We start from the raw sequence: 18081 nt of genomic DNA, 5'->3' as shown, positions 1-18081 counted from the left end.
TAAAACGTTGTACTACAACATTACCTAATTGCAACCAGAATACAACGTTGTGGAAAGTTGTAAAAACGTTTTGTGTTTGCTGGGTAACTAGCTTAGCCGCTATCTGCCGGCATAACACATTAGATTAAACTACTTACCCTCGTAGTTGTGCAGGTAACTTGATATATAAAGTTTAAATCCCTTGTCCCTCTTGCTTGTCGGAGCAGGAGACCAGGCATCGACGATGCGATGAACATCGCTGACGCTAATTTTTGGAAGGTCCTGGAGACATCTAGTAAAGCAAGACATTCTGGCCGATGCGTTAGAAAACCGGAAACAGAAATGCCGACTTCTGGCGACAGCGGAAGTTCGTCACTACGCTTTGTGCACAGAGCCTATCCAATCCGTCTGTGTAATTGCTCCTCTAATGCTTTTTTAGTGGGTTTAGGCGCCCTCTTGTGTTCAAAAACGGTAACGTCATCCTCTCCTCCTTCAGCCATCTTAATTCCACTAATGCACAAACTGTTTGCAGAAGATTAAAAGTATACGTAATACCTTTCTGGATCAAACGTGTGCATTTCAGCTTCTTCATACATGCATTGTGTAAACTTTATAGCTGATTTAAAGTCAGTTACCTCATTCAAAGAAGGGTACTTTAATGAGTGACGACGTTCTTCTCTGTGACGCAGTTTTTCCCCCACCATAGAATAAAGCACTATAGAGTCCGCTATTCATAATCCAAGATCATGAAACACTTCAGTGGTCATTCACCAACGGTCCCTTATTGCTGATGTCCTTTCAGTGTTTATTTAAAGACGAACCTTTATCAACGATGTCCTTGTCGTCGATTCAAAAGTGCGCCGTCCGCGCACTTCCACTTTCACTTTCCATATCCACCGCGAGCGAGTTTTTTGACTTTCAATGTGCATGCAATCCGTCTATATTCTCATCTGGTTGCATTTCTTCTTTGTAAGTGAGCAGGATTTGAACGCGAATAACATCCATTAGTCCAGTAACTTCTTTTCAATGAATGTTTATTAACAAAATCAACTGGAAAAAATGTTACACGGTCAAAAAGCTGTATCGCTCCAATATTGCATCACACAAAAACTAACGGTCCTAGCCGGAAATTACGTCATTGTCAATATGTAATATTAAATTACACTTAATTATTATTTACTCATAATTATTTAACAATTGCTTAATGCAAACAATTATTTAACTCACATCTACATAAGAAACAAATAATATATGGCTCTTACACTGTGAAAATCTTCACCTTTTGTCATATTACACCCTGGAAAATAAAATAAGTCTGTATGTACACATTATATCCTTCATCATCAAAGTGAACATCATGTTGCCACCACCATATTTCACCGGGTTGTGTGCTTTTCTCCAAACATAGCGCTGAAATAAAGAAGCCTTTCCTGAAAAAGTGCCACACTCATCTCATTTGTGCTATGCAAAAACACACCTTGAAGAATCTGATGCCATCTGACCAAAGGTGCTATGATCTGATGAGACCAAAACTGATGTTGATGGACTGAACTCCAAGCGCTATGGCGAAGAGCAAACACAGCACACCACCCAAAACACACCATACCTACTGTGAAGCATGGTGGTGGCAACATAATGTTGTGGGGGTGTTTCTCTTCAGTGGGGACGGGGCGATTGGTCAGGATTGAATTGAATAAGTAAAATTTGTAGTTTGTTCATTTTACAGAAAATACAGCTCTATAGTGGTATTTTATGATATACCCCTACCATCAGTGATCAGTGTTGTGTGTGATGGTCCATCAGCAGCTGCAGTATCTCTCAGCTGTATCAGTGCAGTCACTGTGACGTCTGACTGACACAGGTTTTTGTACGACTCTTTATCACTGTGTGAACACCCACTGACTGTTGATCAAGTGTTGACTCTGACAGTAATAATCTCCTGTATCTTCAGTCTGGACTCCACTGATGGTCAGAGTGAAATCACTGCCAGATCCACTGCCACTGAATCTAGATGGAGTTCCAGTATAACGGTTTGTTGCGTGATATATGAGGAGTTTAGGAGCTTCTCCAGGTTTCTGTGAGTACCAGTGTAAGTAGCTACCACCATGCACACTACTGCTGGTTTTACAGTTTATTCTGACTTCTTGTCCTGGTTGAGCTGTTATTGATGGACTCTGAGTTACTGTGATCTGTCCTATACACTCTGAAAGAAAACAGAAATGAAAATTATATATTTTACGTGTTAAAGAAATGATTAATCCTTTTGAATATTGTAGCACAAACCTTGAGCGAACAGAGTGAGAGTCCAGATGAAGATGATGATGGTGTTCATTGTTGTTCTTGTGTCTTGTGTGATGATGAAGATTGTGTTCTGTTCTGCTCTCAGTCATGAAGTGTTAAACTCACAGCACTATAAACACTCTCAGACTGAAGCATGTGCTGACAATGCAAAGAAGTGGGCAGGATTTACAACAGCTTGTGCTCAGAACACACTCACACACACTAGAGTTACACAATGATCATTTCCATTCTGACTAATGTTATTTGAGTTAGTTCAGTAGTTTTATTTGTATTGTGACTCCTGAGGAGGGATGGGTATAGTTAAGGTTTTAACAGTATTCTTATCGGTACTTTGAGTTGATAATGAAAAAAAAAAAAAAAATTGCGAACAGATTTAACATTGCTTTATTTTTTTGTAATGTAAAATAAATAAAATAACCACCGATGAGGGCAGTGAGAGAGAGGAAAAACTGTACACAGATTATGGCCCCAATGGTGCTCCACACTGCCAAAGCCTTCCCAATGCAAATCCTGGAATAAACATAAGGGGAAAAAGGCAAGACAATTTACGCGTCGCACCACGCCTCCACCAGCCGGGAAAGTATGGCTGTCAAGTATGAATCTGATTCAGCATGAGCACACATCCTCTCTGGGCACCCTCTCTCTGATGCAGCGGTTGACATCTGTCCTCTCCCAGAGCCCCAAATGAAACGCTAGGTCCCCTTTTTTTTTTAAAGGTCCGGCAATCCCGTCTGTAAGCTACCAGCAAGCATAAGAGATAGTAAGTGTGGCCATGAGACGGCAAACGGCGCGCTGAACACTCAAACACTTATGAAAAAGGCAAGTGAACAACACGCCGACGGGGTCAGTCTCTGAGAGAACATGAACCACCCACGAACACAGTCTCAGCATGCTGCGATGCGCTAGAGGAGTGGGGGCCCACGGAGATTGACTCGGCAGGGTGGCCCCACTGTAATCCTCAGATCACCCAGACTCATCAGCCGAAGTAGCCCTTTTCCAGAGCACCAGAAAAGAAACTAGATCAGGATTTAAGCGAAGGGACTCAACCCTTAAATGTGCTGAAGCACACAGGAACGACTGCGGGAAAACACAGGAGAGATGTGCAGGCCTGTGTGTGCTCTCACCATTGGGACGCCCTCACCGAACCAACAGACCAAACAGTGCTGTGAAAACTCACGGCCACCGCTGATCGTGCCATCCCACCAGCACTCAAAGAAGCCTCTTCTCTCGTTCTCTCTCTCCGAAGTGAATGGCAATAGTGTGTTGCGATCGCCTCCACTTTACGCCCGCGCGGCAGGGTGGAGCGTGAGATGCAAGTCTTCGACGCCAATAGTCATTGCCGCGTTCTCTATATCTTGAAGCTAACTTTATTAACACACAAGGTAAAACAGACACTGAATACAGTAGGGAAACTTAACACGGAACATAAGAAGAAAAAAACACAACACCGATAAATCACTCATTCATCCTTTCACACTTTCAGATCTACCAGGGCATTACATCATGCACACAACACTCAAATAAGGTCAGCACAGATTTGGCAGAACCTCGCTGCAGAAGTCTGGGTGGACATCTTCACTAATAATTAAAAAAAGTTCCCCCCTTCTTCCTCGTCCTACATACCACGGTCAACCGTCAACCATCGACCAACTCCACAAACATGCTGGTTCACCTGACGAAGAAGCACAGCATATAAAGTCTGATGACGATGTGTCTCTTCAGGGTTACCATACGTTTGGAAAAAACTGTATAGGCCACAAGAGGACAGCAGTCTGTCAGTTCCTCAAGCTGAACCAGGGCAACCTCTTTACCTGGTGAAGAAGTCAAATCAACTTCTGGATTCTTCTGGTTGGATCTGGATCTTGTATTCTGCAGTGAGGACCTTCTCGCTCGGTCAGATGAATCTGACAGTCCTGTAGATGATGTCCCCTCATCTTCTGCTGTCACAGATATTGTTATAGATATTGATATAGATACTTCAGAAGACCTTCCAAAAGTAGAAAAAAACAATAGCTGTAGTTTTACTGGAGTTGGAAAACATGTTTATGTGCCATCAACAGCCATTGATGAACTACTTGATGAACTACACTTCCTCTTAAGTGCTGTGTGTGTGTGTGTGTGTGTGTGTGTGTGTGTGTGTGTGTGTGTGTGTGTGTGTGTGTGTGTGTGTGTGTGTGTGTGTGTGTGTAACTTGCAGCAGTCTTTCAAATCTTTCAAAAACAAAAGACTAGAAGTTGATAGTTTAAATATTACGTAAACTACACAGTAAACAAAATTCAGGTCTCCAATGGAACATTTTCTAGTGACTGATCACATCTACATTTTTTAGTTGGCCAAATTGAATTTCTGTGATTAAATTGCATCAAATCACAGAAATTAAATTTGGCCAACTGAAATATTTAGAAGCGATCAGTCACTAGAAAATGTTCAATTGGAGACCTGAATTTTTTTTTTTTACAGTGTAGATGATATACTGTGCAAATCGTCTCTGGTTACGTATGTAACCATGGTTCCCTGAGAGGGAACGAGACGCTGCGTCGAAACGCTAGGGGACGCCTCTGCGTACCATGTCATGAAGCACTTGTGTAATCAGTCCAATAGCGGGACGATACGTCACGGGCGGGTGACGTCATCGACCAGGAAGCTAAAAAGCACACCTGGACCAAACAGTCACTAGCTTCTGGAAAAAGCCGAACAAGTCGATCACAGGCATGCCGGGAGTATGGCATAGCGACGCAGCATCTTGTTCCCTCTCAGGGAACCATGGTTACATACGTAACCTGAGACGTTCCCTATCTCGAGGGAACTTCGAGCTGCGTCGAAACGCTAGGGGACCTCAATACCCACGCCGCCAGAGTCCCAAATGTCTGTATGTGTGAATCAACCCAGAAACACCCGGGACCCCGGTGTAGAGGCTACATCTAGATTGTAAAACCTCACAAATGTATGCGGAGAGGACCACCCAGCCGCATCACATACCTCTGACAATGAAACTCCCGAAATAAGAGCCATAGAGGCAGCCATACTGCTAGTGGAGTGGGCGCGGACCCTCATTGGTGAAGGATGTCCGGCCGACTCATAAGCAAGCGAAATAGCCTCGACTATCCACTTGCTAAGCGTCTGCTTTGAAGCCGGTTTTCCCTTGCTCGGGCCTCGGGCCACGGCCACGCTGTCAGGATCCCAGTGTGATTGGTTGCTCTTTTTGTGTGTTTACCTTTTGTGTTCCTGTGTGCACTCTTTGTCTCCTCCCTTCTCGTTATCCCTGATTGTTTTCCACAGCTGTTGTGTGTTTCCCTCTATTTAAGGTCCAGGTGTGCTGTGTTCTGTGCGCGTTCGTTGTGTTTCTCCTGGGTGTTTGCTGCCATGCTGTGTGTGACTATTGTTGGTCTTTGATCGGGTTTTCTTGTTTTCCACTGTGTTTTTCCTCCAGGACTCGGTGGGAATTTGTTAATTCCTTTGGCTTCTGCTCCCTCTCCCGGTATTTTTGTGAGTACACTGTGCAACGCTTTCTTGTGGATTATTTCCTTGTGGTCTAGTTGGATTCTTCTACTGTCAACGAGTCTCGTTTTTAAACTGGGGCTGACTACACCTTGAACTTGGTACTGTACACTTCTGTGTACTATTGATGTTTTTCCTCTGCTCTTCTGTGTGTCTCGTTTTTAGACAAGATCCGTTTGGGTGATTACGGTGCTCCTCACCGTTCTGGACTGTTCATCAAAATCTGAATTCCTGAGACCTTTTCTGGATTATGTATCAACATCTGAGTTCCTGAGATTCTTTCTGACCGAGCATGAACATCTGAGTTCCTGAGATTTGTTCTGACTGAGCATCTACATCTGAGTTCCTGAGATTTGTTCTGACTGAGCATCAACATCTGAGATCCGTTCTGGATTGAGCATCAACATCTGAGTTCCTGAGATCCGTCAGGATTGAGCATCAACATCACAGTTCCTGAGACCCGTTGTGGATTTTGACTCTTTCTCTCTCTTTCTCGCTATTTATTTTAATAAACTTTTACTTGCATAAGATTCCCCCCGTCTCTGTCCTCACACACGCTCTCTCTTTGTTTTGCTCGGTGTAGGTTTGAGAAAGGACGTACTCGGCTGAGGCTGCCCCGCCCGACATCCCCAGAGGGACATTTTGATTTATATATATATATATATATATATATATATATTTATATTTCACACTCAATATCAATATCCCCCATCAGGTCTGCTTGTTTTATACGCTTGCAGGGCAACCGCCGTATACAAACCGGCGGCTGCCTGATCTGCTGCCGAATATGCCCTACCCACAAAGCCCACTTTTTTTTTTTTTTTTTTACCAGCTTGTTGTGGGCAGCTGTGGGGCTGTGTGACGATGCTGACTCGGGGGAGAGATAGCTCGCAAGCGTCTCTTCCCCCCGAGACATCGTCGCCTCTGAATGATAGATGCAGACCCATAATCTACGCGATGCCTCTGCAAACACGCGATCTGAGCCACTAGGCTCAACCCCGTAATCTACACGCTGCCTCGGCAAGCGCGAGATCCGCGATCGAGTCATAGAATCTATATTGTAGACCTGTGATCTACACGCTGCCTCGGCAAACGCGAGATCCGAGCCACTAGATTCAGCCCCTCGTAATCTCAAACATGCTGTCTGCTCGCCATTATATTGTTCTTTCTCTTTCTTATTTTATTTATTTATTTTTTGGCTAACTTCTTGACACTCGGCCGGCCAGTCTAAACTTAACCTGGACATAGTGCGAGTTACACCAATAGCTCCTCTTTTTATGAGTGTGTGTGTGTCGTTTTCTTTTGGCAGATCATCATCAGCGCTAACAACATCCAGTTCCTCGGAACTGGAGTGCTGCTGCGTTTGTGACTCAGCGCGAGCAGAAGAAAACCGCAGAGCGTGCTTCCAGCTCGCTAACTGAGGCATGAGATCCAGCGGGTAAAGGCAGAGATAGGGGATCACCCGTCTCTAACCCCGCCACTAGATCCAACTGCGATCCCCAGGACGCGAGCCTTCGCCGCGCCTCGGCAACAGCGGGACCCGAGCCCTGAGGACCGCGAGCCAAAGCACTCTCCTCGAAGAGTGCCCGGCGTGATCTTAATATGCGCATTGGGAGTCTCTCGCAATGCTCGCAGCCGACCCCCTCGAGAGCTGACTGGGCATGCTCGAGCCCCAAACACATCACACATAGGTCGTGCGTATCCCCACCCATGATGTAACGTGGGCAGGGAGGAACACAACGCCTATACGGACTTGCCATATTTCTTTCTTTCTTTTTTTATTTTTTTTTGAACACACACACAATAAATGGACATACAATTCACACAGAGCGCTTGTGAAGACACAGAAGCTAGTGACTGTTTGGTCCGGGCATGCTTTATAGCTTCCTGGTCGATGACGTCACCCGCCCATGACGTTTCGTCCCGCTATTGGACTGATTACACAAGTGCTTCATGACATGGTACGCAGAGGCGTCCCCTAGCGTTTCGACGCAGCTCGAAGTTCCCTCGAGATAGGGAACTAGTTATTTTATTGAAAGCAATAGGGAAAGATGGTCTCCTTGCTACAGCATATAAGAGAACATAATGCTTTAAGGAATTGTTAAATATTATTAAGCCAGTGAAGTGTATTCTGGACCAAAAAAGAGCAGGGCCTTTCAGTGTCTCCTATTACTGCAGTCTTTGCAGCATCTACTGGTCCTGCCGTGTGAAATGACATTATCAGTCTCCACAGAACACAGGAAGGTTATTCAGACCCGTCAGATAAGCAGCGGCATCGCTCTCTAAGAGATCGTGTGTAACGGTGTGGACTTTAAGGACAACACTCTCCTGTCAGTTGAGTAGTGAATTTGTTTAACTTTATGATGAATTTGAACTATGCAATCCCCTGGGTACATCACGAAACAAACACAAATTGTGTAGTGTGCACTAGATTCTGAATAACTTGCCACCAGGCACTTATTCAATATACAGTTTGTACAGTATAAAAACGATTACGTCTGTGGAGAGTCCCCACAAATATAGTGATCCAGACGTGTGTGTGTGTGTGTGTGTGTGTGTGTGTGTGAGTGTGTGTGTGTGAGTGAGTGTAAGTGTAAGTTTTGTGTTTCTGCTGTTCCCGCACAATGTTTTTATGGTCTTCTCTCACTTTCCTGCACATTTTCCCCTCTGTCTTGCAGGAACCAGTCTTTATTTTCTCATACTCTATCCCAGCTGCAGATTGGAGGCGGGACAGAACAAATATAGCTTTGCCAGTGTGGTTCTTTATCCCAACTGATCCGGATGGCCAAAAGATTTGCTGCTCAGAGGGCATTGTAATTGATTTTGGAAGAGAGTGAAGCTTTTGGGAATGAAGAGATGGGGTGGCGAACGCTGGTCCTGGAGATCCACAGTCCTGCGTAGTTTTGCTTCAACCCTAATCAAACACACCTGAACAAGCTAAGCAAGGCCTGAAGGGCTACTAGAAAGCTACAGGCAGGTGAGTTTGATCAGGGTTGAGCTGAACTCTTCAGGACTGAGGCTCTCCAGGACCGGCTGTAGAGGAAGAGCTTTCAGAGCGTGAGGATCACATGTCTGAACATTCAGATGGTGCGTCTCAATCAGCTCCCTAGTTCAGTAGTCAGGGCACTGATCAGGAAGTTAGCCCATTGACTTGTGTCCTGATCAGTGCCCTGACTACTGAACTAGGGAGCTGATTGAGACGCACCCAGAGTCTGACAGTGAGTTTGAAGAAGAGGATGAGATTGAGCATCAGCTCGTTCCAAAACCAAGAAGAGCTTCACCTTTCACTCTGTCCTCCTCCTGTCTGGGCCTGCTGTGTGTGTGTGTGTGTGTGTGTGTGTGTGTGTGTGTGTGTGTGTGTGTGTGTGTGTGTATGGCCTGAATGGGTAACATTTCTAATGAATTTCAAATAAATAATAATAATAGTAGTTAATAATAATAGTTATAAAAAAATTCATTTGTATATTTGTTAAATTATTTCCACAAATATCTTACATTTTATAAATGTTATTAAATATTATAGTTGATTTTCTTGTTTTATCACATTTTATAAAAAATAAAAAATAAAAAAGTAGCACTTTAATACCTAAATGTGATCTAACAAAGGTAAGGGGCGGATGTTAACCACATATGCTGTTTATATTGCTTGTAATTGGGATGAAGTAAACATCTGTTGAGTATTTTAACATGAAATAGTTTGATTGTGTTGAATTAAATACCCAGAAATGCAGCGGGTCCACCAGACCCACGAACACTGGCTGAAGAACAAAATATGAACACCACACAAGGGTTAATGAATAAACGGTTCGGTCGAGCCGCTGTGATGATGTGCGCTGTTATAATGCGTTGCTATTGGCGACGGCTAGCCTAGAAATCTAGACGCACCCTAGCGGCAGCAAATCTAATCTGCCCGCAAGTGTCGTCTAGCAACTCTCAATACACTTCTGAAATAACATACCACTGGAATGTGCGATTGACCAATCAGAATCAAGTATTTCACAGAGCCGTGTAATAAATAATATTATTAACAAATAAATGTTTGTTTAATCGTTCATAGACGAGTTTCTCAAATATTTTAGAGATACAGGGCAAAATGGATATGGGACGATAATTGCTAAACACCTTGATATCGCCTGATTTAAAAATGGGAATGACTTTTGCAATTTTCAGAGCTTGGGGAATAATTCCGGATTGAAATGATAAAGAGATTACATAAGTAAGAGGTTGAATAATATGATCAATGGTCTCCTTGAGGAGGATACTCTTAATGCCATCGTGGCCACGGGCTGAGTTTTCTAAAGAAAAAATATATCGGACCTCCTGTGTAGTTGGGTTATCACGATTAGGGAGGGAAGAGTACCGCCCGTTTATTAGGCTACATGGATCATTATCAGTCTTCTGGATATTGTGTGCTAAATCAGAACCAATTTTGGTAAAACAATGACTGAAGCAATCAGCTATATCAGTGGGGTCTGATAGACACCTATCATAATCCCTCATCTCTGTGGGTGCAGAGGGCTTCCTATTACCACACAGCACCTGATTTATAATGTTCCAGGTTGATTTAATGTCATTAGAGACACGATTAAACTGGTCTGCATAAAACTTTTCTTTAGTCGCCTTAATTAAGCTTGTGAATTGGGTCCTAAATTGTTTGTATGTTTCTATGCGGAGTGGGCTTGGTGACAGACTCACGATACAACCGATTTTTCTTTCTAGATAGTTTCCTCAATTCACTCAGTATTTTTGTCTTGTTTCTAGTCCAGACGTCTAAAAATTCTTAAAACAAGAAGTATTTACTAGACAAGCAAAAGTAATTGTCTTGTTTTGGGGGAAAATAACTCTAAATGAAGAGAGTTTTTGATTAAAATAAGATAAATAATCTGCCAGTGCAGTAAGAAAAATAATCTTAAAACAACATTATTTTTTCCCCAAAACAAGAAAATTACTTTTGCTTGTCTAGTAAATACTTCTTGTTTTAAGAATTTTTAGATGTTTGGACTCGAAACAAGACAAAAATACTGAGTAAGAAAAGTGTTTTTTGCAGTGCGTACATAGAGAGAATATTCACACAAACCATAGCTATGTGTTGGAAACATAATTAGTCCGACCGAACAGCAAACGTACCCGTTTCCCTGAAGTCATCAGTTTTGAGATCCACTTCTTTAATCACGAGTTTTTCTTATTCTGGGCAGACCGGAGGCTAACATGTGAATATTTAACTTGAATTAATTCGATCTAAATTTGAGCAATACAGTTTGGTCAACCTGAATATATTTGATCTGAAATTCTGTAAATTGATAAATTTTTATTGTATCTGAATTTTTGAGCATTGAAAAATATTCATCGATATTCAGGTTTTGAGAGGTAAATTCGAATTTAGATTAAATAAATTAATATAAACTTTAGAAACTTTTCTCAACTCTGCCATTGTGTTGTGTGTGATGGTCCATCAGCAGCTGCAGTATCTCTCAGCTGTATCAGTGCAGTCACTGTGACGTCTGACTGACACAGGTTTTTGTACGACTCTTTATCACTGTGTGAACACATTCTGACTGTTTGGATAGTGATAACTCTGACAGTAATAATCTCCTGTATCTTCAGTCTGGACTCCACTGATGGTCAGAGTGAAATCACTGCCAGATCCACTGCCACTGAATCTAGATGGAGTTCCAGTATAACGGGTTGTTGCAAGATATATGAGGAGTTTAGGAGCTTCTCCAGGTTTCTGTGAGTACCAGTATAAATTATCACTATTCCACACACTACTGCTGGTTTTACAGTTTATTCTGACGTCTTGTCCTGGTTGAGCTGTTATTGATGGACTCTGAGTTACTGTGATCTGTCCTCTACACTCTGAAAGAAAACAGAAATGAAAATTATATATTTTACATGTTAAAGAAATGATTAATCCTTTTGAATATTGTATCCAAACCTTGAGCAAACTGAGTGAGAGTCCAGATGAAGATGATGATGGTGTTCATTGTTGTTCTTGTGTCTTGTGTGATGATGAAGATTGTGTTCTGTTCTGCTCTCAGTCATGAAGTGTTAAACTCACAGCACTATAAACACTCTCAGACTGAAGCATGTGCTGACAATGCAAAGAAGTGGGCAGGATTTACAACAGCTTGTGCTCAGAACACACTCACACACACTAGAGTTACACAATGATCATTTCCATTCTGACTAATGTTATTTGAGTTAGTTCAGTAGTTTTATTTGTATTGTGACTCCTGAGACACTGAGGATGTGCAGATGAACGTCCATCTCTGTGTCCATATTCAGTCATGTGACCATCATCACTGCTACACTTCCACTAGATGAACCGCCATCACTAAAGTCAGATCATGAATCATGAGTCTGTTCAGAAAGTATCAGGACTGATTGTGAATCTCTAATCAGAGTTCATGGTGTCACTCCATCTATCATGAAGCCTCATGTGTGTCTGAAATCATCAGATGGAGAAGAAACAGGCTGTTAAAGATGGAGACATATTAGAGCTTGTTCACGTTTCATGATCTTGTGTGGAGATTCATAACCAGTCCAGATACTTTTAGAACAGACCTTGAATATGAAAACATGCTTGACTGTGGAGAACATGCAAAATACCTTTTCTATTTCCATTGTTGACACTTTCTATTGACTTTGGCTATAATATTCAATAAACTCATGATTTGAGCAGATTTTCACTGAAGATTGAAGTCTGAAGCTGCAGGTTTTTCTGTCAATCCTGAAGATTGAGCTGCATATGAAGAACAGAAGCATCATTATGAGAAACTCCACAACATCATCCATGATCAAAGAGGTCAAAGGTCACCTCAGAGGTCACAGCTCATCAAATATATTTCTTTAAACAGTGTTATATCAGAAATCATTGAGTCAATCTGAATGAGTGAGTGTTGAGAAGAGCTGAGGAGCTTCTAATATCAGTGTGTTGAAGTGTTGTTTCTCTCTCTCTGCTGGAGTGTGTGTTCACTCGAGTGGAATAGAGGTTTTTGTACGAGCGTTTCATTAGATTGTATCACTGTGGTGGACATTCGGTGGAGGAACCAAACTGGTGATTAAATGTAAGTCTTTTTAATTCCTTATTTAAAAATACAGTTTAGATTTCAGAAAGTGTTTTACAGTCGAAACAAGAACAACATTTATTAATGATAATGATTATTAGATATTGTGCTGAAACTTTACTTGAAGCCTTTATGTATAATGCATTATAAAGATATTCATAATGGACATTATAATGCCTTATATCTTTTCATAAATAATTGTAGCCAAAGTTAAAATGCATTATAATATTTGCAAATTCCTTGTTGCGTCTGAAATTGGTTGTTTGTCGTGAGTTTTAATGTATTATAATTTCTAAAGGTGTAACAATGAATAGATAATATTATAATGTGTTATAACTGTGGTTACAATTATTCATGAGATCATACATGCATTATAATGTGAATAGAATCATCTCAAGAGAATCATCTCAAGATGGCGCCAGTGTTTATGGCCTGCCGTCTGTCTCTGTGCTCTCTATTTGTATTTATGTTATTGTTGTCAATTATTATTGCAAATGTCAACTCTCTACTAATCTACTACCGTCAAATACTTTTAGACCTTCGACCCTTGGTTACAAACGTGGTACCATTTGAGCATGATGGTCAAAAACCTTCTGCCCCCCGTTTCTTGCGGGAATACCAGCTCACCTTCGCCGTGTGTCAGTTCCACCTTTGCGCAGAGCGCGCCGTAGACGCCGGGGAAAACGTGGTGGCTGGCTGGTGAAACAGAGGACCTGGCTGGCGTTTTTCTCCATGACATCGCCAGGATCCCGTTCGGAATTTCGCCGCCTCACGCCGTGGCGTTCTGCGGACCCGATCAAGTCCTGTTTGGTTCCGGTGGCTGGTTTGGACGTGAGGCTCTCTGCCAGCCGTGTACAGACTACTTCCCACCGCTGGCGCGGGGTGAATCACAAGAATCTCCGGCGGCTTGCTCGGACTACACTGGCTGCAAAAGCACCGGATCCAGCTAGGTTTGCCCTAGTGAATGCTAGATCGCTAGCCAATAAAACTTTCATCTTGAAGGACTTTTTTGAGTCGCGGGATCTGGATTTTCTCTGTATAACGGAAACGTGGATTCCGGTGGGTGAGTCGAGTGTTTTTTGCGAACTTTTACCGCCTGACTGTTTGTATTTTAACTTCCCGAGGTCGTCAGGCCGTGGAGGAGGACTGGCAACAGTCTATAAAACAAATTTTAAGTGTAAACAGCTCGCACTCGCTGCATCCTTCGCCAGCTTTGAGATGAGCTTGTTTGAACTGAGTGGTGCATCGCCAGTGCTGTGTGCACTTGTATATAGACCACCCAAATACAATAAGAATTTCATCAATGACTTTTCTCAATTTTTGGCTGAGTTTGTGCCAATGTATGACTGCCTCCTTATTGCAGGGGACTTTAACATACATGTGTGTTGTCCTGAAAAGCCAATGGCAAGAGCCTTTTTAGATGTCATTGAATGTTTTAATCTTGTACAGTGTGTATCTGGCCCCACGCAGGAACGTGGGCACACTCTTGACTTGGTTTTAACTCATGGCTTGGGTGTTTCTAATCTTGAAGTCTGTGATGCTTTTTTTTCCGATCATATGCCTGTTGTATTTGAAATTCCCCTCTCTTGTGTCGTAGTTAAACCGTGCGCTCCTGTGCGCCGTGGTCGGATAGTTAACCCTTCCACTGCTGCTAAGTTTTCTTCAGTTTTTAATTTAAACCATGTATCTGTCTGTCCTAACACAACTATTGATGATCAATGTGCTTTTTTTAACGCTGCTTGTCAAGTGGCATTAGACACAGTAGCTCCCATAAAAACCAGGCTATCTAAACCGAGACCTGCCCCTTGGCTGAACGATGTCACCCGCGCTGCTAGACGTGAGTGCAGAAGGGCGGAAAGAAAGTGGAAGAGGGACAAACTCCAAGTGTCATTTCAGTTACTAAGAGAGAGTTGGCGTTCGTATCAAATAGTTGTAAAAGCTGAAAAGACCAAGCATTTTTCTGAAATTATTTCTTCTAATGTTCACAATACGCAAGTTCTTTTTAATACCATAAGAACTGTTCTTAATGTCCCACAACTCCCATGTCTGTATGACCCATCAAAAATGTGTGACGAGTTTCTTCACTTTTTTATCCATAAGGTGGAGAGCATTAGGGCCCTTATCGGCCCACCCCTGTATGACCCTGGCATCTCTGTAACCTGTTCTGCTGTTTTTAACCAGTTTGAGCCTGTTAGCTTGCCTTTTCTAGAAAAAATTATTGGACAAATGAAAATCACTAGCTCACCCAATGATGTGATTCCCCCTCGTCTTTTTAAAGAGGTTCTTCCTACATTGATTCCATGCATACTTGATATTGTTAATGGCAGTTTACTTAATGGAGTTGTGCCTGTGAGTTTTAAACATGCAGTGGTTCAACCCTTGTTAAAGAAACCTGGTCTGGACCGATTTGAGCTCTCTAATTATCGGCCTATTTCTAAGCTCCCTCTGCTTTCTAAAATTGTTGAGAAAGTTGTGTATCTGCAGCTGAGCACATTTTTAAATGATAATTGTATTACCGAAATGTTCCAGTCTGGGTTTAAGTCAGCCCATAGCACCGAGACAGCTCTGCTAAGGGTTTACAATGACATTCTTTTGGCTTCAGACTCGGGTGATACTGTTGCTCTTCTGCTACTGGACCTAACGGCTGCGTTCGATACAGTTGATGACCAAATCTTATTGTCTCGACTGGAGAACAATGTGGGCATTAAGGGGATGGCCTTGACCTGGATTATGTCTTATTTGGAAGGACGAAGTTTTTCAGTTCAAGTTAATGAAGCTGTGTCCACTTCGGCTCCTCTGACGTGCGGAATCCCACAAGGGTCTGTCCTTGGGCCGCTGCTTTTTTCATTGTATGTGCTGCCTCTTGGGTCAATCCTTAGAAGACACAATGTTTCGTTTCATTTTTATGCTGACGACTGTCAAATATATGTGCCGCTAAGCCAGTCAAAAACCCTTTTAGAGTGTCTAAATGAAGTAAGAGCATGGATGGCTATGAATTTCTTGTATTTTAATGAGAGTAAAACTGAGTTTGTGTTATTTGGTCCGAGTGACTCAGGTGCTGGAGTGCCTGTTGATCTGGGCTGTTTAAGCCGAGTCATTAGCCCAGTGGTTACAAACCTGGGAGTAAAGATGGACGGTTGCTTAAAATTTGATGCTCAGGTCAGTGCAGTGGTGAAGACTAGTTTCTTCCAGCTGAGGCAATTAGCCAAAGTAAAACCATTTGTATCTCCACAGAATTTTGAAATTTTAATCCATGCTTTTATCACTACTCGTTTAGATTATTGTAATGCCCTTTACACTGGTCTTAACAAATCACTACTGGCACGCTTACAACTAGTCCAAAATGCAGCCGCTCGTCTTTTAACCGGAACCCGGAAACATGACCATATTTCACCAGTTCTCCAGTCCCTACACTGGCTACCTGTGCATTTCCGCATTAATTTTAAAATTATGTTATTTGTTTTTAAATGTCTTCATGGCCTGGCCCCCAAGTATTTATCTGATCTGATTGTGCCTTACACCCCTTCTCGCTCACTCCGGTCGGCAGATCAGGCTCTGTTAGTCGTCCCAAAGACGAAACGTAAAATTAGAGGTGATCGTGCGTTTGCCGTGGCAGCTCCGAGACTATGGAATGAGCTGCCTCTGCACATTAGACTGGCTGAGTCTCTCCCTGTTTTTAAATCCTGTCTCAAGACTCATTTATTTTCTTTGGCTTTTGGATCAGTTTGAGGGTTGACTTTGTTATTGTTGTATTTGTTTTATTGCTATTTTGCTGTTTTTGTTTTGTGAATTGTGTTCAGCACTTTGGTCAACAGTGTTGTTTTTAAGGTGCTTTATAAATAAAGGTGGATTGGATTGGATTGGAATAACAATTCATAATTAATGCATTAAATACTTTTATAATGCATTGTGTATAAAGGCTTTAAGTGTTTCTGATATTGTGTAATAATTATTTAATCTGAATCAATGATATTGTCATGTTTATACATTCAGAAGAACGGCATTATTCCTTTCAACAACAAAATCTAAACATATTTCCATAAAGCGTCTCACTATGAGTTTATTGAGTTTATTACAGGTTTGTTTTCCTTCATTTATTTCTACACTGAGTTCATATATAGTTCATCTTTTATTGTAGATATCATACATGGAGAAAAGAGATTTGACATCAGAATGTAAATGTTGTACTTTCTGTCGTTCAGTCAATGATACTGAATCTCTTTTGCTCATGTTGTGATTATAATTCAGTGCTTTATAATACAAACACAATTTATGTGTGACTTTTAATTCTGTTTGAAATTGAGTTGAATATCTCAGTAAAATGTAAGAACTTTATGTTGTGAGTTAAAAACTGCTGTAATGAAATCAGTCGGTGTATTACAATGTTCAGTTTGATTGATGAGGTTTGATGTAAATGTATATAGTGATTGTGTCGTTTGTATATTGTATATATATATATATATATCAGCTGTAGTGATGTTGAAGGACATGAAGGATCAGATTGTGAGTGTGATTTGTCCTGCTGTTGAAATGCTGTGAATGAAAGTGCAGTGTGTGTTCTTTGTGTTTGTGAATGTGTTGTGTTTGTCTCCTGCAGCTGGTCCCACAGTGAAGCCCTCAGTGTCTCTGCTGCCGCCCTCTTCTCTGCAGATCTCTGGAGACTCAGCCGCACTGCTCTGCCTGCTCAGCTCTTACTCTCCACAGGGGGCGCTGGTGAGCTGGACACTGGACGGGTCAGAGGTCACCGAGGGGGTTCTGACCAGCGCAGAGAGCCAGCAGGACGATGGCCGCTACAGCCGCAGTAGCGTCCTGACCCTCAGCAAAGCACGCTGGGAAGAGGGAGAGGTGTACGTCTGCAGAGTAACACATGATGGAGCTCCTCCTCATGAGGTCTCGTTACACAAGAGCTCTGAGTGCTGATGTTTCTCTCCTGAAGATGAGCCGTATCTGAGTGTCCTGTGTCAGGCAGGATTCACATGAGTCTAGTGCTGCAGCTGTAGTGATTTACAACTCAATACTGAAAGAGAGCTCGCGTGTGTCAAAGCACTGTGTGATCTTTCAATCTGCTGTGTTTGCTGCAACATTCAATAAAGCTTCTCAACAAGTTCACTTTGTGTCTGACAACATCATTCAACTAACAGATGAAGATGCAGGTGCTTTTCAGAAGGTTGATGTAGCAGTAAATGTCAAATAAAGCTCTTGGGGTTTGAACATGGTCTCTGGAGACAGAGCTGCT

The 18081-nt window shown here is 42.2% G+C and overlaps 2 gene segments (V, D, J or C); one reads left to right on the top strand and one right to left on the bottom strand.

The window, feature by feature from the left end:
- Positions 1 to 1859: 1859 nt before the first annotated feature.
- On the bottom strand, positions 1860 to 2311 carry LOC137064366 (immunoglobulin kappa variable 3-11-like). The segment is given in 2 exon segments: positions 1860 to 2182; positions 2263 to 2311. Coding segments are annotated over 2 exon segments (372 nt in total).
- A 5377-nt stretch (positions 2312 to 7688) lies between these two features.
- On the top strand, positions 7689 to 17765 carry LOC137064365 (immunoglobulin lambda constant 7-like). The segment is given in 3 exon segments: positions 7689 to 7739; positions 12794 to 12845; positions 17443 to 17765. Coding segments are annotated over 3 exon segments (426 nt in total).
- The last annotated feature ends 316 nt before the right edge of the window (positions 17766 to 18081 follow it).

The sequence above is a fragment of the Pseudorasbora parva genome, chromosome 25 (genome assembly GCF_024679245.1).
Source record: "Pseudorasbora parva isolate DD20220531a chromosome 25, ASM2467924v1, whole genome shotgun sequence".
NCBI lineage: Eukaryota > Metazoa > Chordata > Actinopteri > Cypriniformes > Gobionidae > Pseudorasbora > Pseudorasbora parva.
This window is presented reverse-complemented; position numbering and strand designations above follow the sequence as displayed.